At 40.1% G+C, this 27,941-nt stretch overlaps 1 protein-coding gene across 1 annotated transcript; it reads left to right on the top strand.

The window, feature by feature from the left end:
• Positions 1-806: 806 nt before the first annotated feature.
• On the top strand, positions 807-27,941 carry LOC142101857 (protein kinase C delta type-like). Its single transcript, XM_075186291.1, has 10 exons — positions 807-1,478; positions 1,631-1,748; positions 22,377-22,477; positions 22,824-22,994; positions 23,201-23,292; positions 24,280-24,342; positions 25,064-25,202; positions 25,950-26,093; positions 26,465-26,593; positions 27,879-27,941. Exons 4-10 carry the CDS (start codon positions 22,914-22,916, stop codon positions 27,939-27,941), a joined length of 711 nt encoding a protein of 236 aa, XP_075042392.1. The 5' UTR covers positions 807-1,478; positions 1,631-1,748; positions 22,377-22,477; positions 22,824-22,913.

Here is a 27,941-nt window from a genome sequence, read left to right as displayed (position 1 = left end):
TCGGCGGGTTTGAAAAACCATTCAGATTCCAGCTATCATTCATTTAGTACATTCTACAAAATGACAGCTAGAATCTAATTGGTTGCTATAGGCAACATCTCCACTTTTAACCCGCTGGAAAACTCTCGGTTTGATACATTTACCCCTGGTGTTAAATCGATTTACATGTCGCACACACACATTGTATTAACATGCCACACACACACATTGTATTAACATGCCACAAACACATTGTATTAACATGTCACACACACACATTGTATTAACATGCCACAAACACATTGTATTAACATGTCACACACACACACACACACATTGTATTAACATGTCACACACACACATTATATTGACATGTCACACACACATTGTATTAACATGTCACACACACACACACACACATACACACACACACACATTGTATTGACATGTCACACACACATTGTGTTAACATGCCACACACACATTGTATTAACATGCCACAAACACATTGTATTAACATGTCACACACACACACACACACACACATTGTATTAACATGTCACACACACTATGTTGACATACCTCTCACTTACCTGAAATAGCCTTTTTTACTGTCTGGCCAAGGGGGCATATCTGATCTTCTTCTGCTCCTGAATTGAGCTCTGTGGACTGTGTCAGTTCTCTGATGGGAGAACTGACTGCCTGAGCTGTCTTCAGCAATGCCTGCAAGAGACACTTACCTGAGGCAGTAACTCACTAAGACTTAAGACTGTATCTTGCAGGCATTGCTGTAGTCAGCTCAGGCAGTGATGGGCAGGAGGCAGTCCTAAAGGAGGAAGCGCCTCTGACTACCAATGAGAACATGTAAGTCATGTAAGCGCAAGTAAGTCATGAGCTGGGGACACAAGTCCTGCAGCACAGTGACAAATTACATTGGAACGGTATTGTGGCTCCACCCCTTGTCAGGTGGGGCGGGGCTATTAGGCATTGGGGCCCACCAGGAATTTCCTTGTTCCCCCGCTGGGCCAGTCTGACTCTGCCCGCAACTGTTCAGGAGGCACATCACAGTATATCACAGAGAATTAAATCTGCCCCATACGGAGAGGTTTTAGTCAAATAAGTTTTTCATTGATTTGCTTGCTGAATACGAATATAGACATTGGAGAGGGGTCAGCATGCATAATGCCATCAGCACATACTTGAACTTGTAGTGTCACGAAAAAAGTGTACTACAAATGGTGCACACATTGATAAATTAATAATGTTGCTATTTCATATTTCATTAGTTGTTGCAAGGGTACCCTGTGCATGCTGGCGCCTGACAGTGGGTCCCGATAAGCACACTGCCCCCTGGATAGTATCAGAACAGATATTAGTCTCCATCCTGTCACATTATGTGTTCAATCTGAGAGAGAATTTAATATCTCTGTGCATAGAGGTTTAGGCCGCAAGAAGATGGCCGACCATCCTACATCACTCAGGACAAAGTTAACTGACAAGTGAGTTTAAGTACTTTCCAGTGACTATACCTCTCTTGTATAGTTTAGACCAAAATAAAATAGCCGCTGCTCTACACCTATGTATGTATCCTGCACTACACTGTATGATAAAAAGATGGTATAATCAAAAAGGGAGAGTTAATGCTGGTCAGACCACAGGAAAATGGCCACCATTCTCCAGCTCTGTTTGGATCCTGCACTCGACTATATGTGTCTGTTACTGTGTCCGGGAGACTTCATGACTGTTTATAGGGATTGGAGATGCTGCTGGTCAGTACTTGTTTATTTTTATTTATAGATATGTAGTATTACTGTGGGGGTAATATGAGAGGACAGCCTGTAATTTAGTAATGTATGTGAGGTCTGAACACATTTATATATCATACCCTTGTACCCCTATTATATTCCCCTATACTCCTAATAAATATGTCCTTTACCCCTAATGTATCCCACCCCCTGCTATATTGTCCTGTACCCCATCTAAATATATTCTGTACTCCTAATGTATCCCTTTCTACATACCCCTATACCCTTTTACATGTCTACCGACTGTCCCGATTTTGGCGGGACAACCCGATTTGCAGACTGCAAAAGGGGTGGGGTTTAGCATGAAAGTGGGTGGAGCTTTATGGAAATATGTCATTTGCTGCCGGAGATTGGGTGGACCAAGGGTGGGGCTTACTTTGTTCCTCTTCTGGGATTCTAAATGTTAGGAGGTATGTATAGTTCTACAAGTGCCTGCAAACAATGACAGTAATGGGCTGTGAGTGCATGCTGACACTTGTAGTGCCACAAGTGCTTGTTCTATATTTTAAGTGTATTACCCTGATACCCAACAGCCAAGGGTATCAGCAGGGGCCCAGTGCTATTCAGCATTCAGCCTGTCCTCAATAGGTGCAAGGGCCCAATAATAATTTTACAATGCCCTCCTCTAGCAGCAGCATTGCTGGGCTTATAAAAATAAATATTTATTTACTTTTTTCCGTTCTAACAAGCAAGATCACTCCAGCAGTTTTTGAGCTATCTTCATTGGTATACCACATTTTTTTGGGGAGAAGCCACCACTTATTACATTGCATATGGGGCAGCACGTGGCCAGGGTGACATGAGCAGTCCCAACCCCACCCACTTCACCAACGAAGCGGGCAGGATTCGGGAGGTTGCCCTGATCTCCCGGGAGTCTGGGTGAGCTCTCAAAAATTGTGGAGTCTCCCGGACATCCTGGGATAATAGGCAACTATGGATTTCACTTTATTTGTGTATTTAGGGCAGCACAGTGGCCTAGTGGTTAGCACTTCTGCCTCACAGTACTGGGGTCATGAGTTTAATTCCCGACCATGGCCTTATCTGTGTGGAGTTTGAATGTTCTCCCTGTGATTCCGTGGGTTTCCTCCGGGTGCTTCGGTTACCTCCCACACTCCAAAAACATACTAGTAGGTTAATTGGCTGCTATCAAATTGACCCTAGTCTGTCTGTGTATGTTAGGGAATTTAGACAGTAAGCTCCAATGGGGCAGGGACTGATGTGAATGAGTACAGCGCTGTGGAATCAGTGGCGCTATATAAATAAATGGTGATGATGATGATGATGATTGCACGCTGTGTTTACCTTCAGTGTAGTAAAATCGGGATTGCAGTTTTAACCTTGTGGTATAAAAGAATGCACTTTGATGTGCATTTTGCTCTTTAGTAAGTAGCATAGTTTTCAAACTGCATATCATAACACCAAGAACCATGCGGTTTGCCCTTTAGTGAATCCCACCTGGGTATTAACAAATAGACAAAGTAGTATAAAGGCCCTGCACATAATCTTACAATCTTTATTTTAATACTTTAATATTAATTTGTGCCAGTGATTACATGTCCAGTCAAATTGAATAGGAAAAAGTGCTTAATAGGGCTTTATGAATCAGTCACACTGCAATGGTGAATTGGGGGTCAGAAGATTGTTTCAGTATAGAAAGTGAAGTCTACAGAGGGGTAATAAATGGATGGAATAGCACATACTTGCCAACTTTATGTTGGCCATGTCCGGGAGTTCCTGGAGGGCAGGAGGGGTGTATGGGGGGAGGGGACGTGGCTTTACGAATTTCGTCAATTTGTCTTACCCCCATTGATGTAATCCCTGTTTTGGGACTTTCTACAGTGGTATAAAGACCCAAAACAGGTATTACATCACTGGGGGCGGGGCCAAAACTATGCAAATCGCAAAGCTCCGTCCCCTCCACCAATACATGTCGGCTCTGATCTGGATGCGGGAGAATTGACAGCTGTCCCGGCATTCCGGGAGACCTACCTAGAATTCGGGAGTCTCCCGAAGATTCCGGGAGAGTTGGCATGTATGGAATAGTGTAGGAAGGTTAAGAAGATAGTTCAGGAATTTGTTAAGCTTGTCTAAAGAGATGGGAGACAGGTATTTCCACAGAGTGGGTGCAGCATGAAAGCATCCTGTAATAGTGAATGGGTGAAAGCAATGAGTGTGTATTAGAGGCACAGATCTTTGGCAAAGGGGTCGAGTTAGGTGATATTTTGAGACAAGGGAGGAGATAGAAGTTGGTACAGTGTTGTTTATGGCATAGTATGTGAGAAGTATTTTATATTGAATTTGGTCAGTTACAGGCAGCCAAGTATGCAGAGCGGAGCAACAGTATAAGAATGTTTTGTGAGGAAAATTAGTGTAACCACTACATTCATAATAAGAAGATAATTGTTACTGTCAATGTGGGAGATTATGAGTTCATGAATAAAGGTTTTGCAGTGTCTTGTGTGAAATAAATAAGCTATTCTGGAGATGTTTGTTACTTGTACATGAGAGGGATAGGTTAAAGCAGAGCCGTAACTAGACATTTTAGTTCCCTGGGCAAAGCAGAACACTGGCCCCACCAATGTACCTTTATGGGAGTAGATGCTGCCTCATAGCGGTTATACATAGCCGGTATCTCCTGCCTGCTGGTGTCTTATGCTCCGCTGCTGCTTGGTCAGATCCTGGAATGAGTTCTGTTTGGAAAAGAGAAAGTTATTATGCACCTTCTATAAAGATGAGCAGTAAAAAAAGAATCTAGGTGTCTCTCCCCACAACCAGACAGACATTAAATCAGTAGCCTTTTCTGTTTAAAAACACCCAAACACCCTTCTACCCAATATTTTCCAGAATTTAATTAATAGCATTAATAGTATTAAGTTAATACCATCCATATTTAATAAACAAACCCTCACCAATCTGAAATTAAATTATTAACATTTCCTTTTAATACAAAGGCCAATTTCCCCCACCAGTCCGACAAGCAAATTATGGCTTGCAAATTTCCCCTCATTTAATAGTAATTATTATTGCAAATTAAAGTTTTACTGATTTTTTTTATATATTACTTATGTTTTCATAGTATATATCACATTTATGTACACCAAAGAAATTTTCCCCTTCCCTCCAATCCCTGCTGCCTGAATCTCCCTCTATTCTCTGCAGAATTCCCACCTATTCTCTATGGACTCCCTTCTCTCCAGACAACACACCCCTCCAAACCTCCCTCCTGTTCTCACCAGAGCCCTCACACCTTGTCTCCAGCCCTCTCATCTCCCCAGCCCCTGCATTAATTTCTTTACCGGAACTTCTCTTCTTCTTTCTATATCTTTTTCCTGTTTCCTCTTGATCCTTTTTCTTCTTCCTTCTGTGCCGGCTCCTAGTCTCCTGTGTTCTGACACCGTCCTGGCGCTATTATTTGCATGTCAGAACACTGCAGGAACACGGAGCTGGCACCCTCCTCCTTGCGCCGGAACTTTTTTAATCGGCAGTGGAGTCCCGCGTTGCTGCCACTACAGTGTTATGTGCGTATTGTCGCTAACCAATAACGATTGTCGAACCTCGAGTTGTGTTTCCAAAGCACAGAGATTTATTCGCAAATAATAGAATATATATATATGCTCAAGCGAAGTAATAATAAATACAGCCGTTACTTATCGCAGGCGCTCTGGATCCAGTGCAGTCATTCAATCCTGAAGTCTGGGGACAAGATGTCTGCCCTCTGGATCACAAGCTGCTGCTTATATACACAATCAAATACAGTAATACAATGAAGATGGTATAGCTTGCATCTATTGGTCCGGGTCTCAGGAATGTCCAAGGGGTCGTCAATCATTGGCTGGTTCATCCTAAGGAATCCAAAGGAGGGGGTCATCTCTGCAGGGGGTATGCTCTGCTCTTCCCGCCAGGATTCCTTAGTCTTAAGTAGTTCATAATTCCCTATCATTCATAACTTGCGTATGCACTCTGCGATTCCCTCGCAGAGTGAACCATACAGTAGGATATGTAATAAGGTTCATTATGATACCACTCATGATGTTATTCCTTTAACCCATTCCGTGTATTTCACTAATATGCATGTAACTCTGATATAACATATAAATACTACTATATTTCGACATAACTGACTATGTGTTGCAACTACCATTAATGTGTACTATTTTATAAGTATGCGTGTTTGTGCGAATGTATGGTAAAAGACTGATTACTGTTGCTTCCACGTGTAGTGGATGCGTACGCCCTTTCACGCCGTAGCGTGCCCTTGTACGTCGTAGCGTACCATACGCATCTTTTCAGACAAAGACAACCAAGTTTGCTAGACTTTAATTGAAATGACTTTATCCAATTTGCTGACTTTGACAGTTCCACCCTTTGATAGTGTAATAAACTATTACCCAATCACCGTTTCAAGTTCAGGATTATACAATAGTTCTTCACAGACCATGATCTCAGTATCTGGTACCACCCTTTCAGTCTCTTTACTCCCATGAGACCGTTTTCCACACTTCAACACAGTAGGAACACATTTGACAACTAAACCAATTGCTAAGATGACACCCAGTATAAGGAGAAGGAGCTTACCTACACTCGCAATCATTTCCTGTACCCCCTCCCCCAGACCGGAGAACCATTTTGCTGGGTTCAACCATCAGAACCAACCCGCCACCTTTTCCCCGACCTCATATAACGAAGAATTATGGCTCTTTCGAAATTCCCATTTCAGCTGCAAAATTTCATCCATCTTCCGGTCTATAACCTCTTTAGGGTCATCAGTATTATTAGTAATGTACGTGCAACATTTGACACCGAACTGGGTGGCCAGTGTCACACAGTACCCACCAGTAATAGAGGTGAGATAATTTAGTACCAGTCTATGTTGCACCAACTCCTTTTTGTACGCTTGTAGCTCCCTTCCAGTATACCTGAAAGTGTCATCATACATCTCGGTGATATTATCTATTAATTTAGCTAGGTCTTGGATATATTTAAAGTTTAATGTTCCCCGAGCGGTCCTGGTGAGATCTAGAGCAACCATAACTTGGAAACCAGCAGTTTCACTAATCAATTTTGTAGCTATGGGTTCCTCACCAGGAATCATATTTCTCTTGCCACGGTGTTCATACTGTGTGTGTGTATGTATGGTGGTGATGTAGTCTTGTGAATATCTACCATTTCTTCATGAGTAATAGTCATGATTTCAGGAACCAGTTTAGCTAGGAAACACAAGCCCTTGGAACTCGGAGTCACCCAGGAATAAGCTTTCCTTCCACAAACAAAGTACACATCATCAGGGAGAACATAAGGAACAGTATGCCCATGAATTATATCACACAGAGTTTTGATAAAACTACCCATGCCTAGTGTCTCCATCTGCTCTAGACACGTGTCGGCATTAATGACATTTTCACATTTATCTGTAGAGACTTTTCCAATGGATACCTTCTTATGTTTGGTTATACGCCCTAACTTGTGACTTCCATCAACATTCCTGCCTAGTAGTGACCTTGTGAGTCTCTCTCTAAAATGAGTGTGGCGAGCCATTGTCTGATCTGATAGGTCAGCCTCCCAATTCTCCAGGCGCTTTGCATGAGATATGTTTAGGCACAGCAAAGATCTGCCTATGGAGTATTGTCGAAGCGTCAGACTAGGGGACCTAGTGTTATTGTACCTCCCTTCTATGGGCTCCCACCCTTTAATTCGAGTACTTCGGATATGTTTAGAGGGAATGGCACTAGTCCTATGTTATGCTGCCCTTGAGGCACGTGAGAGCACACCCAACACTCGGTTTGGTTTAGCACCTTACCCACCAGGGAGTGATAATCCTCCAAAGGATGCCCGCCTATATTCAGAGTACTGGGGGACTGGCATCGTTGGATGCATCTCTCTTCAACTAGGGAGTTGCAGAACTTGCAGATACAATACTCATCAGACAATAGCCCCTCACACTGCCTCCGAGTTCCTGAGCTAGCAGACCTTTTCATAACCCCTGGACCAAGTTTGATAATGGGCTGCTCAGGATATCCTATTAACTTTTCTTCGGCCTCCATTTCATCCGTATCACTCCCAGAACTCTCCTCCGTCCTCCATCCTCCTTCACAAAAATAGAATGTCCTAGAAAAAGTAAAAACAAGGAAAATCCTGGAACAAAAGAAAAACAAAAACCGCCACTCCATCGCTGGAAAGATAGTTCTGAGGCAACGTCTCTGGTTCAGGTGTCTCAACTGCAGGCTTTAGGTCTCCCGGAACAGGCTCACAAGTGACAGCTCTATGTCGTCGGTCTGAGTCTTGTCTTGCACTTTCTCCGGATTATGGACTCTCCTGCAGTGGGTGGAATGGACCCAAGTGTCTCTCTCTGCAACCTTCAGTGATGTAGTACTGGTCAGCAGCACTTGGTACGGGCCTTCCCAACGGTCTGTTAAACAACCTGAACGTAAGAAATTGCGGATCATAACATAGTCTCCAGGTTCAACATCATGACAGTTCGTTTCTGGCATACCAGGTGACAGCATTTTTAGTTTTTGTTGTTGTTGTTTTAGCTGTCTACTCATTCTTATAAGATATTGTACAGTCACTTCATTATTACACTTCAAGTCGTCTTGTGGACTCACGATCAAATGAGGTTGTCGTCCGAACAGTATCTCAAAGGGGGACAGATTAAGAGGAGGTCTAGGAGTGGTTCGAATGCTGTGGAGGACCAACGGCAAAGCCTCAGGCCATGCCAACCCAGTTTCAGCCATTATCTTACCTAGCTTGTTCTTTATAGTACCGTTTACTCTCTCCACCTTACCACTGGCTTGTGGTCGGTAAGGGGTGTGAAGTCTGCTACTGATTCCCATGAGTTTACACATATTTTGGAAGATATCACCAGTAAAATGGGTACCCCTATCACTTTCAATGATTCTAGGGATACCGAACCTACACACAAAGTCTTGTACAATTTTCTTTGCAGTGAACACAGCAGTATTAGTGGCTGCCGGATATGCTTCTACCCAACCGGAAAACACATCAATACACACTAACACATACTTTAGATTCCTGCACGGTGGTAATTGGATATAGTCAATTTGTATTACCTGAAAAGGTCCGTCTGTAGGAGGGATGTGGGATGGTTCAGTTGGAATAGTTTTCCCAACATTTTTCCTCAAACAAGTAAGACATGACATTGCTTTCTTACCAGCTTGAGAGGAAAATCCGGGAGCACACCAGTATGCTCTCACCAGTTTGCACATACCTTCTTTACCCAGGTGAGTCAGGCCGTGTGCTGCTTCAGCCAGGCTTGGATAGTATGTTCGGGGAGCTACAGGCTTACCTTGTCCATCCCTCCAGAGTCCTGAGGACTCTTGACCACATCCCTTCGCCTTCCAGACCGCCTTCTCCTGCAGGGAACACAAATCTTGCATTTCAATTAATTTCTACGTGTCTAATGTCTGAAAAACCATCATAGTCTCGGTCGATACAGTCATAGGTTGCCCTGCTGCCCATTTAGCAGCTTCGTCTGCCCTGTTGTTGCCCAATGACACTGGGTCTTCTTCAAAGGTATGGGCTTTGCACTTTATGACGGCTACTGTTCTGGGTAACTGTATCGCTGTCAGAAGTCCTTTTATGTGTTGTGAGTGTGCTACTGGTGTACCTGCTGCTGTCGTAAAGTTTCTAAGACGCCAAAGGGCCCCAAAATCGTGCACTACCCCGAAGGCGTACCTAGAGTCAGTATATATATTGGTTGATTTACCCTCTGCCAATTCACACGCTCTCCTTAGTGCTACTAGTTCCGCCACCTGGGCTGAGTGAGGTGGGCCAAGGGGTTCAGCTTCTACCACATCCTGGTCGTCTACAACAGCGTAACCAGTACATAGCTCTCCTGTCTCTGTCTGTCTATGGCAACTTCCGTCTGTATAAAACGTAAAATCTACATTTTCTAAGGGGGTGTCACGTATGTCGGGCCTTGCAGTAAAGGTCTGATTCAGGTGTTCCATACAGTCATGCGTGTCAGTATTCTTGCCTAACTCATCATCAACCAGGGTCTCCTCACCTCCCACCCTTTGTGTCTCTTGAGACACATACGGAAGGTATGTAGCTGGATTTAAGGTGTTACATCGTTTGATGGTGATGTTTGAGGGTGCCATCAGGGCTAGTTCCCATTTTGTGAATCTAGCTGAAGAAACATGTCTGGTTTGGGCTGAATTTAACAGAGCTGATACAGCATGGGGTGTATAGATGGTTGAATTATGACCTAATACTATATCTTCGCTCTTACTTACTAAAAGGGCCGTTGCTGCTACACTTCTGAGACATGTTGGGAGTGACCTTGCCACATTGTCTAATTGTGCACTGTAGTATGCTACCGGTCTGCTAGCGTCACCATGTTTCTGTGCGAGGACACCTGCTGCACAGCCATCAGTTTCTGTACAAAATAGCTCAAAAGGCTTTTCATAATCAGGTATTCCCAATGCAGGTGCTCTTGTCAGACTATCTTTAAGGTTAAAGAACGCTTGCTCTGACTCTTCTGTGTGTACAACACGCTCTGGTTTTGAGGAAGAGACTAGCTCCTGCAATGGTAATGCCAGAATAGAAAAACCTGGGATCCAGGACCTACAGTATCCACACATCCCCAAGAAAGTACGAATCTGCTTCTGGCTCTGCGGCAGGGTCATGTGTTGTATGGCCTCAATTCTGTCGGTTGTCAGGTGTCTTAGCCCCTTAGTGAGGCAGTGTCCTAAGTATTTGACCTTAGTCTGACATGGCTGTAATTTATCCTTTGCCACCTTGTGCCCTGTTTGTGAAAGATGAAGCAACAACAATTTAGTATCATGCAAACATGACATAAAAGAATCAGAGCACAACAACAAATCGTCCACATATTGAATTAGAACAGACCCATTGTGGGGTTGAAAGGATTGCAAACAGTCATGTAAGGCTTGGGAGAAAATACTGGGGCTGTCAATGAACCCCTGGGGTAGTCTGGTCCATGTGTATTGCACTCCCCTGTAGGAGAATGCAAAAAGGTATTGGCAGTCAGGGTGAAGAGGGACTGAAAAGAAAGCAGAACATAGATCAATGACAGTAAAATGACTGGCAGACGGTGGAATCTGCATGAGGATGACAGCTGGATTCGGCACTACGGGGAATTGGCTCTCAAACTTTGTTAATTCCCCTTAAGTCCTGGACTAATCTATAGCCCCTCCCCCCACTCTTCTTCACAGGGAAAATGGGACTATTTGCTGTACTGGCTGTACGAATTAAAATCCCTTGTTGTAACAGCCTCTCAATAACAGGATATACCCCTAGTTCCAACTCCGGTTTTAATGGATACTGTGGGATTTTTGGAGCTATCCTACCACTTTTTAGATTGACCGTGACAGGGGCTACGTTTGCCATCAGTCCAGTGTCCTGTCCATCTCTGGTCCATAGGGAACCTGGTATTCCCAGCAACATCCCCTTTACTTGAGATGGACTTTGTTCTATAACAGTAGAGTGTAACATTAACCTTTGAGGGGTGTCCAATATATCCTGTACCTCATGTGCGACCTTCTCCGGCATATCTAAGAACACACCATCAGAAGTACAGTATATGACACATCCCATTTTACATAACAAGTCTCTCCCTAGCAAGTTAGTAGGAGCCGCTGCAGCCAAGAGAAACGAATGCTTAGTATGCAGAGGCCCGATAGTAACTTCGGCGGGTTTAGTTAGAGGATAATGTAACACTTTTCTCGTTACCCCCATAGCTGGAATAGTTTTACTGGTCACCTGTAGGTTGAAAGGAGAGGTTATCACAGACCAGGCCGCCCCTGTATCTACAAGAAAAGTTTGTTTCCTACCAGCTATGTCAACTATCATTGTTGGTTCTTCACTCTGACTCTCAGTTAACCTCACTGGCTGTAGACTACAGGTATGACCTGACCCCTACCGCTGACTATTGATTTCCCGCGCAGCATTTGCTGCCGTAATATGCGCGGGTAGATGTGAGTCTTCTAGTCTATGTGAATCCCTCCTTGAAGGATATCTATGTGACCCACCCCTATGTGTATTGAGTCTTTCCTTTTTACAATCTCTCCTGTAATGTCCTTCCTCGTTACAGTTGAAACACCTGATCACTTTAGGTTTCCTGTTATATGGGTTGTATGCTGGTGGTCGTGTATGCACCCCTTCTAGAGCCTGTATACTTACCGTCATTAACCTATCACTTTTCTCTTCCCTTTTTCTAAAAAGGTTCTTGTCATGCTCCACAGCAGACTCCCTAAGAGAGTCTACCGTGACGCCTCTCCAATTAGGTAATGTGGTTTGTACCCTCGTCTTTAAATTTTCTCTAAGGCCGTCCATCAGTACTCCTACAGCTACCTCTCTGTGATGTGGATCCTCACTTATGTTGGATATCCCAGTGAATCGTGCAATCGCTGTTATAGCTCTAGCAAAGTAATCTGAGGCAGTTTCACTATCCTTTTGTTTAATGGTGAAAATCTTACTCCAATTTACTACTACTGGAAAACAGATGGCTAAGTGTTTGACAATTTGTTCTATATTCCGTTGGTTAATCTCATCAGTCAAGGTGTCATCTTCCTCCAACAAACAATCTTCAATAAATTTTTGTATGTTAGTATTGGGAGGAAGACACGCCCTCAACACTACCCGCCAATCCTTACTGGTTGGTTCGTGAGCATTTCCTAAGTCTTTAACAAATTTCTGACATTTAGCTAACTCTTTTCTAGGATCTGGGAATTCAGTCATAATGGAACGTAATTCTGATCTAGTCCAGGGACAATGCATTGTAACATTTCTTAAAGGAACTACACCATCCTTAGCCGGTTTCCCATTGGGAACTGATATTGTGCGGACCGGGAACGCACCCTCTGGTACACTGACTTCAGAAGACACTACAGGATTTACTGGTCCTAGATTTAGAACGCTTTCACTCCTAGTGATCACGCTACTCTCACCTATCTCAGCCATTTTCTCATACTTGCGCTGAGCCTCTAGTACACTAACGGCATGGGCAATGGCCGAAATCACAGTGGGTTCATCTTCACTTTCAGATACACTTGATTTAAACTGGTTTAAAACAGGATACAACTTAGCAATTTTTCTATTTTCAGTTTTAACAACGGCCTCCCGCCACATAAGGTGGCGGGGGCACGCTTGCGCTGAGTTTGCCACGCTTCGCAACGGTTACATCCGCCTTGCGCGCGCTTTTCGTCACGCCTACTTCCGGTTTGCATTCGTTGCTCTGCCACATGTTACTTTCCATTTGCCACAATTTTAAACAATCATTATGTTTATTCCTCACTTTCGTTGAGGTAATCAACCATACTTTATCTTTTACGGTATTTAGTACCTCTGCATTAAAACTTCCTATTGTTGGGAAAGGCCTATCACAAGTTTTGGTCATCTTGACCCATGTGTCACAATACACAGTTGCGTATGCACCATATTTCTTACACATGAGAAACTTCGCTGAACCAATAGGGCCTTCCTTAGGCAGTACACTGACCATCTCTAGCGTATGCTTAGCACCCATGTTGAACAATATACCTTCTACCCGGAACACAGACACACCGCAATGCTCTGTTCCTTCCGGCCAAATGTGAAATACAGACACACCGCAATGCTCTGTTCTTTCCACCTAATAATTTCAACTCTGTTGCTATACTCACCGCTAGAGATCTATAATGCTCGGTGAACGTATTTCCTTTAGCCGCGTTCACTCGCTTTTCTCGCCCCTGGCGAGGATCCCTAATACAGAAATATCACTGTGGGCCCCAAGGGCTATCAGCTCCTCGATACCCTGGCTCAACCACAAAAATCTGCTGAGTTTATTATCGCTGGGAGCGCAAGTTAATACAATCAACCTGCCTTTCCAGTATAATTCCTCCTAGCTGCTTCACCAATTCGCACTAACGATGCGATCGGATCGCACTGCCTACCAATACTAATTATTAGCAAACCTTGCGATCTATTGGTAGCGCTTTGCGAAAACCCGGTTTTCGCATTCGGTATACCTGCCCTGTATACCGTCCTTCAGTTGGGCAATTCGCCTCGTCAGACAGCAACTGAGCACAATCCACAATAAAACAGTGTATCTACGTTACAACATCACACACTATACACCTTTTCTGCGCAGAAAATCAAAAGTTCCCAACAACAGTAATAATATCTCAGAGGCTTTCACAAGTAATTATACTATACATGTACAATAAATATCAAAACGATTGTTTAACCACGTGGCAAGTCTACCGGAAGTTCGCGTACGCACAGCAGGAAATACACATACGCTAAGCAATGCAATACAGTTAAAACGCACAATGACAGAAAAAAGAAACAGTTTTCTCTTTTGTCCCTAGGTTCTAGTTAGCGTGCCCTAGATAATGCAAAACGGACATTCGGTTTCGCAACACAGAGTAAAATTCAGGTTTTGAACACCATGCGTTCTTACCCGTTTATGACGCGTCTCCACCCTTTGTTGAGGAACCGAAATCCGTTGGTCTTGCGTATCATCGGCAACGAAACCTCCAAAGCTCACGAGCCCCCAAATTGTTATGTGCGTATTGTCGCTAACCAATAACGATTGTCGAACCTCGAGTTGTGTTTCCAAAGCACAGAGATTTATTCGCAAATAATAGAATATATATATATGCTCAAGCGAAGTAATAGTAAATACAGCCGTTACTTATCGCAGGCGCTCTGGATCCAGTGCAGTCATTCAATCCTGAAGTCTGGGGACAAGGTGTCTGCCCTCTGGATCACAAGCTGCTGCTTATATACACAATCAAATACAGTAATACAATGAAGATGGTATAGCTTGCATCTATTGGTCCGGGTCTCAGGAATGTCCAAGGGGTCGTCAATCATTGGCTGGTTCATCCTAAGGAATCCAAAGGAGGGGGTCATCTCTGCAGGGGGTATGCTCTGCTCTTCCCGCCAGGATTCCTTAGTCTTAAGTAGTTCATAATTCCCTATCATTCATAACTTGCGTATGCACTCTGCGATTCCCTCGCAGAGTGAACCAAACAGTAGGATATGTAATAAGGTTCATTATGATACCACTCATGATGTTATTCCTTTAACCCATTCCGTGTATTTCACTAATATGCATGTAACTAAGATATAACATATAAATACTACTATATTTCGACATAACTGACTATGTGTTGCAACTACCATTAATGTGTACTATTTTATAAGTATGCGTGTTTGTGCGAATATATGGTAAAAGACCGATTACTGTTGCTGCCACGTGTAGTGGATGCGTACGCCCTTTCGCGCCGTAGCGTGCCCTTGTACGTCGTAGCGTACCGTACGCATCTTTTCAGACAAAGACAACCAAGTTTGCTAGACTTTAATTGAAATGACTTTATCCAATTTGCTGACTTTGACAACAGGAATACACTGTTGCTTCATTGGTGGGGATTTGGTATGTAACGGGCAGGCAGGTGTTGCGCCCTCACTTGGCCTTGCACCATAACCTGCACCATCTGTCTCACTTCAATCGGAAAACACTCTGTTCCATTTCATACCTGTACGCTACCTGTTTCTCATTTCAACATATGGAATTTTCCTCTTTGTTTGTTTCAATGCCACAATAACAATATTTTGGTGGAAAAAAATATATATATTGAAGATCTTGGGCCTGATTCATTAAGGATCTCAAATGAAGAGGATACTCATTTCAGTCTCCTGGACAAAACCATGTTACAATGGAAGGGGTGCAAATAAGTGTTCTGTTTTACACATAAGTTAAATACTGACTGTTTTTTCATGTAACACACAAATATTTCATAGCTTATTTGTACACTGAAATTTAAAGTTGATATTTGTGTGTTACATGAAAAAACAGTCAGTATTTAACTTATGTGTAAAACAGAACACTTATTTGCACCCCTTCCATTGTAACATGGTTTTGTCCAGGAGACTGAAATGAGAATCCTCTTCATTTAAGAACCTTAATGAATCAGGCCCCTTATCTTTATTTGGACAGGGAACATGCTGGATTTGGAGAGGGTTTTTTGCCATTAAAAAAATAATAACTTTAATGTCATTTTTACACACTGTTAATAATACTTTTATCATTTTATGATTTCTTTTCATCAAATCCCATGAGTGTCATGTAATCTTTTACACCTTTAGCAACATGGATGCAAATACAAACCTGGATGCACAAAGTAGCCACAGAAATGGTTTATATCAATCCCAAAGTGTCAGCTTTTCAGGATTATAAAGAATTGTACGCTTGATAAGGATTATTATAAGGAATTCCTTGTCCTTATAGAGAGATTCAGGGAAAAGAGAAGGATATGATTTATAGAGGCTCTTTATACAGATTAAGAAATGTGAGTACTCACATACATTGAGCTTCATCTCTGGTTATAATAAGGATAACAGAATAGCTGTGTAAATGATTAGGAAAACAATTGACAGATATTAAAATTAGACCCTCTTCTTGAATCTGTCTTGATCGAGAAACCCATGTTCATACACGACACAGTCCCCTATCTCAAATCGATACCAATCCCTCCCTTTCCATGGCAAAGCCACTTGAACCTCTAAAAGGTGGATGATCTGTGGTAGAAGAAAAATGTGTATCTATGGGTTTAATGAATTCAATAGATTTATTTCACACACCTTTTGTATAAAAGGAAATGTAAATGCAAATTCTCCTATATTCTGTACTTATTGCATTGTCTGTGCAGAATACAACACATATGCCATACTATTAGAACTATCTATGAATAGTTTTATGAACCTGAAAGGTACAATAAGATTATTTGATTTCCATTAATGGACGGCTTTGCTTACAAAGAGAATGTCTTTTTAATAATTACTCTGTCTAATATAATTTTCTGTTACATTTCTTCCTCTTTTCATTGAAAAGTATGGTATTGTTTTGTAGCATATTGTAATAAATATAGTTTTATAATTTATAGAATAGGTAGAGCAAAAGGCACAGACAAAATGCAAATTGCTCATATTTTATTTTCATTCACCTAGTGCTGCCCACAAACACAGCCCTACATCTATTCAGCAATGTCTAACATATATATTATGATAACTTAATGATAGTGAAAATTTGTACTTTATTAGGCAATTATTCCGTATCTGTAAGCAAAGATAAAGATTGCAGCTAACCTGTAATTTTCTTTACATACATTAATTAGCAATTATCTTTTATATGTCGACAATAATAAAGTTTATAGTTTACATGTAATGTTCTTTGTATGTCTGTGTTTTCAGCAGTTTTCTATTTTCAATAACTGTAGGGTGTAAACTATTTTTTCTTTGCTTCTCTAATATTGCAACAGTGTGGGTTCACATGGCATAAAACAGGCTTAAATGTGCTGGGCATATGGTAGAGTAAGTAAACATATGTTCTTGAACTAGAGGCACTAGGTCTATTGCTGGAAATGCCAAATGATACCTATTTTTCTTACAATAAGGTCCCAGCTACAAGTTAGGTGACATGAGTTGGGTTTCCGGGCTGATGAGCTGACAGTTAAACCATGGCTGGTGGCAGTGAGTTCCATGTTATTTGACATCACTTGTATCCTAGCAACGCTGATGTTTATTTTCACCAGTCCGTGTGGCAGTTGGAAGTCAGTCAGGCAAGTTGCATGATCTGGTGAAATGTCTTCAAAATCGGAGAAAAATATTTGTTTTGAGGAAGAGGAGTTTGAGGTTTATAAGAGGAGAAAGAGAAGGAAGGTTTTAAAGAAGAGAAGGATTTCTGATAGCTCAGAAGAATATGGGTCCATCAAGAAGAAGGGTAGAAAGAGGTCTACAGCAGAGTCACATACTAAAGGTTTTGGAAAGAGTCTACATGTTGTAGAGGAATGTATAATTATCGAAAGTTCAGACGATGGTGGTTCCATGGTTATGGCAAACCGAAAGAGAAGGATATCTGCTGGGTCCGAAGGGAAGATTCCTAAGAGTCTACATGCTGAAGAAGGATTTATAATTATCGAAAGTTCAGACGATGGTGGTTCCATGGTTATGGCAAACCGAAAGAGAAGGATATCTGCTGGGTCCGAAGAGAAGATTCATAAGAGTCTACATGCTGAAGAAGGATGTATAATTATCGAAAGTTCAGACGATGGTGGTTCCATGGTTATGGCAAACCGAAAGAGAAGGATATCTGCAGGGTCCGAAGAGACGATTCATAAGAAAGAAGTAGAGATGGATAAGGGGAGAAAGAAACAGATTTCTGAGGAGGAAGAAAGTGTCAGCTTAGAGGGTTACTTTTATCAAATTGATTCCATCAAGACTGGAGATAGAAAGAGACAGAAAACAGCTGGGGAGGCCATTGGTGTGGAGTGGAGTTATAGTAGACAGAAAGGCGAGTGTAGTAAAGACCAGGAAATAGCAGGTATGGTAGCATCGATATATATAAGACACGAAAAGCAGTAGAATTGTAACGTAAACCTATTACAAAGAAAAGAAAAAGTGGTAGTTAATCTCATGCTAAATACTAGGGATTTTTATAAAATCTCATTAATATTTATTGTTATGTATTGAAAAAAATTAATTGTGAGAATATTGTATGTTAAAATAATAGTAAGAAAAATGTGTAGAATGAAAAGAAGTCACTAAAATACAGTATAACAACTGAATATATAATCTGTTACTGTGTATTATTTAATCAATCAATCTCTATTATTTTCGCATTCTACTTATTATTCAATTGTCCAGAGCTTTTAGGATTGTCTATCAGATCTACAATAATGTCAGTATAGGAAAAATGTTACAGATCAACAGATTAGCAACGTGATGGTTTTCCGATTTTAATGATAAATAACTTTAAGAAAATGCTATCCAATTATTTCACGGTAACACTAAAACATTGAGAATATCATAGCCAGCAATGCAATAGGTTATATATAAACTTGGATATATTGTATAGTGTTATAGCAGTTGTGTAGAAAGGTTATTATATCTGTATAGCAAGCAGCATCTATTATAGCTAGTTTGTAATTAATTAATATCAGTACAGATCATGTTGTAACTTATACTGGCAGCAACTTAATATGTTTATTCCCTCACTTGTAGTCATTTGTCAGTAATCTGTATAGCCTTACTATAAAACTCTTAGGGCTAGATTTACTAAGCTGCGGGTTTGAAAAAGTGGGGATGTTGCCTATAGCATCCAATCAGATTCTGGCTATCATTTTGTAGAAGGTACTAAATAAATGAAAGCTAGAATCTGATTGGTTGCTATAGGCAACATCTCCACTTTTTCAAACCCGCAGCTTAGTAAATCTAGCCCTTAGTGCTTATTAGCAGTATTGGCCCTTCAAATGAGGTTTTTAGATGTTAGTTCATACAGTATCCAAATTCATATGTTGCCTATATTTTACTGCAAGCAGAATAAGTTACCTTATAAGGCAATAAGTAGTTCAGGAAATGCTGCCTAGTTGTACCTCAGGTTTGCTGGAGAAATGTTAATCCGCGACATAGTTTCTGTTTAAGGATTCAAGTATGTTCCTTAATATTGTAACAATCATATTGCAAAGTAATTGTATAAATATAATAAACAGCAAAATCTGCTCAATTATGTTTTTTTTAATGAATTAACCCCAGTTTGAATCCCAGTTTGATTCGTATTGGTATCCCCTTTATCTGTTTGTTTCTTCATTTATGTTGAATTACTAATCTATTTACCTAGCAGACCCAGAAATTTTAGATATGGGTAAGTGTAATAACGATCAAATCAGTTTGTTTGTGATCTTCTTGCAGATGGATGTTTAGCTAGTGTTAATTATATCGAACAAGTCTGCAAGCTACTTACATTTTATAGTACTAAGCATTTTAGATTTGATAGTTTATGTGTCCGTATACTTAGTTTAATATTTACTATAGTGTTGACACCTTACATTATTGGTCAAATAGCACTAAGAGGTATTATTCATTAGTTCATTAATTTAGGGGCTTAATTTTTAAAACAGTAAGCAGAGATAGAAACGCAGACATGCATTTTGCCTAGGTGCTTTTTCGAGGATTTTTTTATTAGAAGTTTGTTTATTATATTCATTATCCACTAAATCTTTACTATTATTTTGTAATATGATTATTGCAATATTATACAACATACTCAAGTCTTTAAATAGTAACTATATAAATGAATAACATTTTTCCAGTAAACCTGAGTTACAACTAGCATAACCGGGAAAAAATTGGATAGCATTTTCTTAAAGTTAATTTATCATTATTATCTAACTATTATCACAGTGCTAATCTGTTGATCTGTAACATTTTTCTTATACTGATATTATTATAGATTTGGGTATTTAGTTACACTTACGAGTTTAGTTAATTGAATGATACACAGAGAGCACAGAAAAGAGTGATTACTCTAATAAATTATTTGCAGTAACAGATGATGTATTACAGTTGTTATACTGCAATTTAGTCACTTATTTTCATTCTACAGATTTTTCTTACTATTAACTTAATATCCAATATACTCAAAATGAATTGTTTTTAATGCATAACAATGAAGGATATTGAGATTTTATAACCTTCCCTAGTGCATGGAATCAGAATAACCACCACTTTTTCCTCTCTTTGTAACAGATATTAACCTAGTGGTTATCAGCGGTAGCACCTCATATAGAAATGTAATTATACCAAATAAGTGGGAAGGGTTATGGTTCATATAAAATAATAACCAGTGCGACAGGAACCCCCTCCCCCTTTGTATAATAATCAAAACCTCACAACAACATCAAAGAAAAATCAGGACAACTTAGGCAACACCTCTGATCCACCTCTGCCACACCGATTTTCTTTGATGATCACACACACCTCTGCCAACAAACTATGCACCTTTTGCCCTATGAAATTTGTAACTAGTCCCGGAACTGGTGGGAAATATGATAATAGGTAATAATGTTTTTTTACTTCTACCTTTATGAAAACATTTTTCCAACTTATCTGAATTAATCAATTGTGAGTAGTCACATACAAAATGTCCATCATGTGTAACATTAGCTAATCAAGAAAATAAACATATAGTGGGGATAAGCGCTCTAATCCTGTAATGACAAATCACCCTGTCACGAGCTGCACGCAGAGAGACTCTCCCAGGACCTCAAAATTAAATTATAAGCAGTTACTGCAGCGCTCAGTGACGGAACATATAACACACCACATCTACAAACTCAATTAAGCACAATACATTTGGCGTGTGAGAAACATGTGGTGTTCCACAATGATAAATCATGCACTGTTTGATCCTTAAATGCACCAATGGACTCTCCAACTTGCAGATAAACTTATAGCTAACCAATATAGTTTTCATAACATAAATACCGTTGTAGGCTCAAATCTGAATAAAAGTGTTACTCCGTTAGATGATATCCGTCCTCCCAAGGACTGCAGTTTATATATGATCCGTAATAAGTCTGATGATAAGCACTGTATTCCTGGAGGAAGGCTGGCCGCCTGATGGTAAGCGCTGATTGCGGTCTCAATATCCAGCCAACAGAATGCAATCGGGTGGTTCTGGGTATCGTAGGCCGTGTCTTTGGTATCCTAATGGATCCTCCGGCAGTTTGCACTGATGAGCCTGTGAACACCGATAGTGCCCTTCCGATCCTCATATACAAACCAAGGAAGACCAAAGTAATCAATCAGTAAAAAAATAAAAATAAAAAATAAAAATAAAAAAATTATTGATACTGACAAGACTGGGAGACAAACTGACATGACAGGGAGTTACACTGACAAGACTGGGAGACAAACTGACATGACAGGGAGTTACACTGACAAGACTGGGAGACTCTAGCAGGTAGAGGAGAGATGCTGGCAGGAGAGAGAAGACACTAATGTTACTTACAAAGACAGGGAAGCATTATTATGATACACACATCTCAGAGGTGAAATCTCCATTCCTAACCCAAAAATAGCAATCAGATAAATCCCCTGGGTCAACCACCCCTGCAATGTGTTCTAGTAATTACATATTTCATATATGATTACTTGTAAGAAAGGGATCAAATACATTTTTAATTTCTGTTAGTGATGTCATTATCACAACCACATGTGGCAATGAATCTCGCACTTTAACCGCTCTTACAGTAAAGAAACCCTCCCTATGCTGATGGCGAAACGCAGGGCCATCTTAACAACATTATGGGCCCCCGGGCAAAGCAGTGCACCGGGGCCCCTACATACATATATATATATATATATATATAGATAGATATAGATGTATAGAGATACAGATATAGATATAGATATATAGAGATAGAGATAGATAGATGTACTTGTTCTGTGACCCTTGAAGGTTTTGTTTGCAGGTTTTTTCTTTTGCAGGATTATTTATTCTAATTAAGAGCCCTGCCTATGGGGCCCCCTTGCCCGTGGGGCCCCTGGGCACCTGCCCATCGTGCCCAATGGAAAAGATGGCCCCGGCGAAACGGTCTTTCCTCCATTTACAATTGATTGTCCCTTGTTACCTGTATTTATGTTGATCTCTCTGTTGTACAAATTACAGTATGCTGATTCCACTACTGTTACAGAAATGTTTGACACTATAGAATACATGCATTTTACGTGTACAGTTATCTCTGATTGGTAAATGTTGCATTGTTCAAATCATTTTCTCCCCATAAGGAGGAAGTGGTGTTCAGAAAGCTGGTCCTGGAGGTACAGCATCTAAATACATCAAGAGGCTTTCCTTTTACCATCAGCTCGGCCAGGGCAGCTTTGGGGAGGTAAGTCTTGTGACAGAGGTTGGACAACTCAAGTCAGATGACAACTGTGTGACTCACAGCTTGTAGTAGAAGAAGAATCATGAACAATTATGTCGTTACAACTGTGCTGACTGAAAGCATATTTCTGTTATTACTTCAAAAATGTCAATTAAATTCTATCTTGTTAAAGATTTTAATGATTTTTAAAAGTCTTTTAAAATTATAACATGTTACTGAAACCAGAAAGACAATATAACTTAACTCTCAATAACATTGACATACACATAGGAATGTAAATATATTGAGCTACCTGGGTGGTTCTACAGGTAATAAAATAAATATCACTTGTGCATGTCTCTATCTCTAGGTCCTGCTTGCTAAGGACCCTCTAACTGGTCAGCAACTGGCAGTTAAGATCATCCAGAAGAGGAATCTACTGTCGGAGGAAAGAGAGCTGATGTTGGTGGAGCGCAGGGTGCTAGAAGTTGCGTCTGGTAGCGCCTTCCTCGTCCATCCATATCTTGCCTTCCAGACAACGGTATTAGTGTATTTCCTGTTGAAACAAAATCATTAGTTAGGATTTTCTCTATATCTTTCCACATCTTTCACATATACAAGTTTCATCTTTTCTTGGTTAATGACGTTGATATAAGCAAGTATGCTCGTCTAACTTAGCTAAAAAAGTGTTGCTATGTTTTCCTATGTAAATATATTCTTATCTATTGTCTGTGTCCAATCAAACAGAACCATCTATTCCTGGGGCTGGAATATGCAAGTGGCGGGGACTTCCACACGTTCCTGCAGAGGACAGGCTGCTTGGACATCACCAGCGCAGCGTAAGTACCCCAAATACAAAGGATGGGTGCTCTGAGATGGATTATAACAGTCTGAGCCGGGGTAGTCCACCTTTGGAAAATCCCCATTTATATGTAGCGTATATCTGAATCCAATCTTTATTTGAAGCTGGGACAAAGGATGATGCCGCAGATTACATCACTGGTGACATCGTCCATCCAATCCTGATCAATAGACCTCATTTGAGATTGTAATACTGAGCTGTGATCTGCAGTGATGCTGCAGTGAAAATGAGGTAAAAGTAAATGTGATTGTGCTAGTCTTCAGGTAACAGGAATGGGTACCCAGGAGGATGCCCCAAATTTGGTGGGCAGGTGGACAATTTATATTAAGATGAAGTTGTCCAAACGTTGACAACTCTTTAATAACAATAAAATAGGGATCTTGCATGATGCAGTGTAGTTACACAAGGACTGGAGCATGTTCAGGATAATCACTTTATTAAAGTGTCTTTGTCGCACCTTATTTATTTGATCTTCATCTCCAGCACATCTGTAATTTCCTCAGTTTTAAAGTGGGTGGGAATCAACCAATCGGTAGCCAATCACATAATACAAATGCTCACAGCATCACAGAATATCAGTGAGTGCGCTTGTTTGCTAATTTGTTAGTGATATCAAAGGGTCCCTTGACAGGGGCAGTGCTATGATGTTAGTAGGGGAATGGGGGCAAGCAGTAAGATAAAAGACTGAGGGGTATATTTACTAAACTGCGGGTTTGGAAAAGTGGTGATGTTTCCTATAGCAACCAATCAGATTCTAGCTGTCATTTTGTATAATGCACTAAATAAATGAAAGCTAGAATCTGATTGGTTGCTATAGACAACATCACCACTTTTTCAAACCATTTGATAACAGAAGGAGCAGGATCCCCCAACAACAGTGTAGTGACATCAGGCATTCTTCCATTTCTATTATTCTACTATTCTTTCTATTATTAACATGTTACATTAATTTTTTCTCTTTAAGGTTCTATGCAGCGGAGATCACATGTGGGGTGCAATACCTGCACTCTAAGGGTATCATCCATCGGTAATTATATTATTATTCTCAATTTCATACACAATCAGGTCGAGGTCTTTTACTTACAGTGATGTCTATTTTCTAATTATCCTTCAATTTAGTATTTAAAACACTGTCATCACTAATGGGCCTATTTATTAAACTGAGAAAACCCAATCTCCGGCAAACACTTCCTATCCCTAGCAGTGCTATCGCCCTAGTTACAGAAAAGATTCTCCAGGTCTTGAGTCTATTTACCAAGGATTGCGACAGTAACAGAAAAATTTAATGAAAACATATTTTATTACTTCAGTAAAGCATGTTTCCACAATAAAAATGTTTGTATAACTATTTTTTTTTAATATGTTTGTAATATTTTTTACAACTTTTTTTCAACAAGTGGAGCTGAAATCCCAAGTCTGCGCATTCAGTTCTACAGAGCATGCGTGAATCAGCTATCCGGGCACACATGGGCATAACCCAGGCCCGACTCTTTCCACTCTGGCCAGTATCACCGGGCAGGTGAATTATATGTTATTAATAAATCATGTGATAGGAGGTTTTCTATTGCTGTGAGGAGCAGAGATAAAAAAAAAACGTCCATATTGCCTGCATTTAATAAATAGGCCCATAAGTGGCGCTGTCCTAGCGGGGCAGTTGTCTATAATATTTGACTTCTGTAATACTACTGATAAGTAAAGTATATATTTGTCATTAGGTAAAACAGTTATTTACAATTATTTCTCTTCAGAGACCTAAAGCCTGAAAACATCTTGGTGGTAGAGTCCGGTCATCTAAGAATTGCAGACTTTGGTCTTTCAATAGACAATATGTTTGGGGAGAGGACAGCCACAGGGTGCGTTGGTACTCTTGGATTTATTGCTCCAGAGGTTAGTAGTAAGGTATATTTCTACTGTTTTGTGAGGACTTAATATATCATGTAAATGTATTAATAGATCTGAGAAAAACCTTTAAGGAGCTGTCAATTTTATTTAACATTTAATAGGTACAAATATTAACACATATCTTTACTAAACTTCATGTCAAAATGTACTATATATTTATTTCTAAGTGATATTTGAGTAATGTTAGCCGTTTTCATCAGTTCTACCAGCTCAGCCTGTGCTGACCTTACAGCTGCCATGAAGATCTAAGTCAAAGTGGTTGGCACTGTGAATATATACTGATTTATAATGTAATATGTCATTTACTAAATAGATGTGGGGAATGTGGCACATACTATGGTAAATAAGCACCCACTTCCCTAACAATAAATATTCACTCAAGTTATTGCTAGCGGAAATGAATTATTGTAGCTGCATAAATACATGAATTAAAACTTTCTATGTAATATACATTGATGACAGTAATTTATTTAATCAGTAATATTGGATGGACTTTTCACGACGCAGCGTTGGGTCAGAAACTCCTAATCCTATTTGCTGAATAACCAGCTGTTCTGACATTCACATTATCTTCATTTTTCTAAAACACAAAGAGTGACAAAGAGTAACCGAGTGAAAGAGGGGAGATGATAATAACAAGGAATCAGTGCCATAGAGACACAGAGACATTGGATAAAGTAGACTATCTAATGATAGATTAACGTTTGGTATAATATCTCTCTCTTATGGTAGATGCTGGCAGGAGAGGAGTATAACGCCGGGGTGGATTGGTTTTCATTTGGAGTCATCATTAAGGAAATGATTACCGTAACATCTGGCTACAATCGCACACAGGCCAAAATACCAGTGGATGTGGCTAAAGACATCATTAACAAGGTAAATAAGATTTTCTAATCCATATTATAGTGTTCTGCTCTACATTACTCAAAGCTTAATTGACTTATTACAAAATGAACAGTAGTATCTTACATTAATATATGTTATTTATGTGGATATTTCACACCCCATATGTTGTTCTTTACCGTACAGTATTGGTAGTGTAGACTTGGATTACTTACACTGGCTCCACAGGAACACTTTCTTGTCAGGGTATCACACCTATTTACCATCAGTTCTGGCCTCTGGGACAAGTAGTAATCCCATGCAGCTTCATATTTAGGATGTCTGTCATCACAAACTGTATAACCCACATACACACCTCAATGCTACAATGATGACAGAAACTCTTTCTTGTTCTGTATTTTCAGCTCCTGTGCAATAATCCATCCCAGCGTTTAGGAGTCAATGGAAACATCCGCCAGCATCAGTTTTTCGTGCATATAGATTGGGTCTCGCTGGAAGCCCTTAGAGTTGCTCCCCCACATGTTCCTGGCCCAGTAAGTATATGGAAAAAGCTGCTTTGCTCAAAAACAATGTGTGAAAATACATTAAGGGGTATATTTACTAAACTGCAGGTTAGAAAAAGTGGAGATGTTGCCAATAGCAACCAATCAAATTCCAGCAATCATTTATTTAGTACATTCTACAAAATAACATCTAGATACTGATTGGTTGCTATAGACATCATCTCCAGTTTTTAAAACCCGCACTTTAGTAAATCTAGCCCTAAGTGTTATTTATAAATCTGGATAGATCCAGGTCTCCAAAACAAATGTAATTTTGTCATGACAAGACCTTATACCTACCCGTGTACAGAAAAGGACATGGCTTAGCATATAAGGCAACTGTGCCTCATATTTCACCATAATGCAAAAAGAGATTTCAGGAATATTGACAAGTTTAAAGGAGCTTCAAGTGATTGAGACTGTATATTTAGGGGCAATCTTAGTGCTGGTGTTTGTCTCTCAGTACCCTAATGTACAATTGTAAATCAATTTTAATTTTACTCACGTTAAAAATCGGTTGAGATCAGGCGTTGCTTCTACCTTCAAGGAGATGCCTTCTGCTCCAACTAGGTGCACTTTATATGGTATATTGCCCTTATTCTGCTATGGAAATTGGGGGAAAAAAAATAGAAAAAAAAACATTAGATAGAAGTAGAAATGTGATACATGAATAGAAGACAGGTCAGATGTTCTCTATTTGAATATACACATGAGGCCTATTGAGCAGTTTGTCAGGAGAAAAAGGGAAATGTGTAATGTTTAATTTAGAAGAGAAGAAAAGGTGACAATAGGTGCGAGTTTGAAATGACTTTTATGACATTTGTACTGCCATGTAACATTATTATGTAGTATTATTTTATATGGAATACATTATATTCTATTGCCCGGGCCATGTGCACAAATGGAAGTTCACTTATTAAAACAATATATATAATTTCTAAAGAGTATTTTAAAAGATATAATTTATGTGTTATAGTTTCCCACCCCCCGCCCCCCCCAAAAAAAAACAAATTACAATTTTACTTTTATACAGTATTACTTTATTGTACTGTGACACTTGATAAGAAGGCTCTCAAAATTCATGTCTGCTTGTGAATGACTTTAGCCATTAATCGCATCTTGTTCATCTCATGGCAAATTGTACTGCAAAAGCTCAAACAATTTAATTATTAAAGTATAGCAGAACCAAACTTTGCCCTTTCATAACTCTATTTAGCTTTCGTGAAGTTCTCATCATGGTTTCAATACATAAACATTTATTTCTTTTTTCCTGTAGCCAACCATTAGAACGAGCTCTGGAGTGTTTAATATTGACCACATTGAGAGAGAAGAGGCTTGA

Source organism: Mixophyes fleayi, chromosome 9 (genome assembly GCF_038048845.1).
Source record: "Mixophyes fleayi isolate aMixFle1 chromosome 9, aMixFle1.hap1, whole genome shotgun sequence".
Lineage (NCBI taxonomy): Eukaryota > Metazoa > Chordata > Amphibia > Anura > Limnodynastidae > Mixophyes > Mixophyes fleayi.
The sequence above is the reverse complement of the archived record's forward strand: the minus strand, read 5'-3'. Positions and strand labels throughout refer to the sequence as shown.

Bases quoted from the DNA above. Each gene is read 5' to 3' on its own strand.
- LOC142101857 (XM_075186291.1), top strand. From the start codon at position 22,914: ATGTTGGTGGAGCGCAGGGTGCTAGAAGTTGCGTCTGGTAGCGCCTTC. The intron at 26,094-26,464 runs GTAAATAAGATT...CTGTATTTTCAG, and splicing joins CTAAAGACATCATTAACAAG to CTCCTGTGCAATAATCCATC. The intron at 26,594-27,878 runs GTAAGTATATGG...TTTTTCCTGTAG, and splicing joins CCCCACATGTTCCTGGCCCA to CCAACCATTAGAACGAGCTC.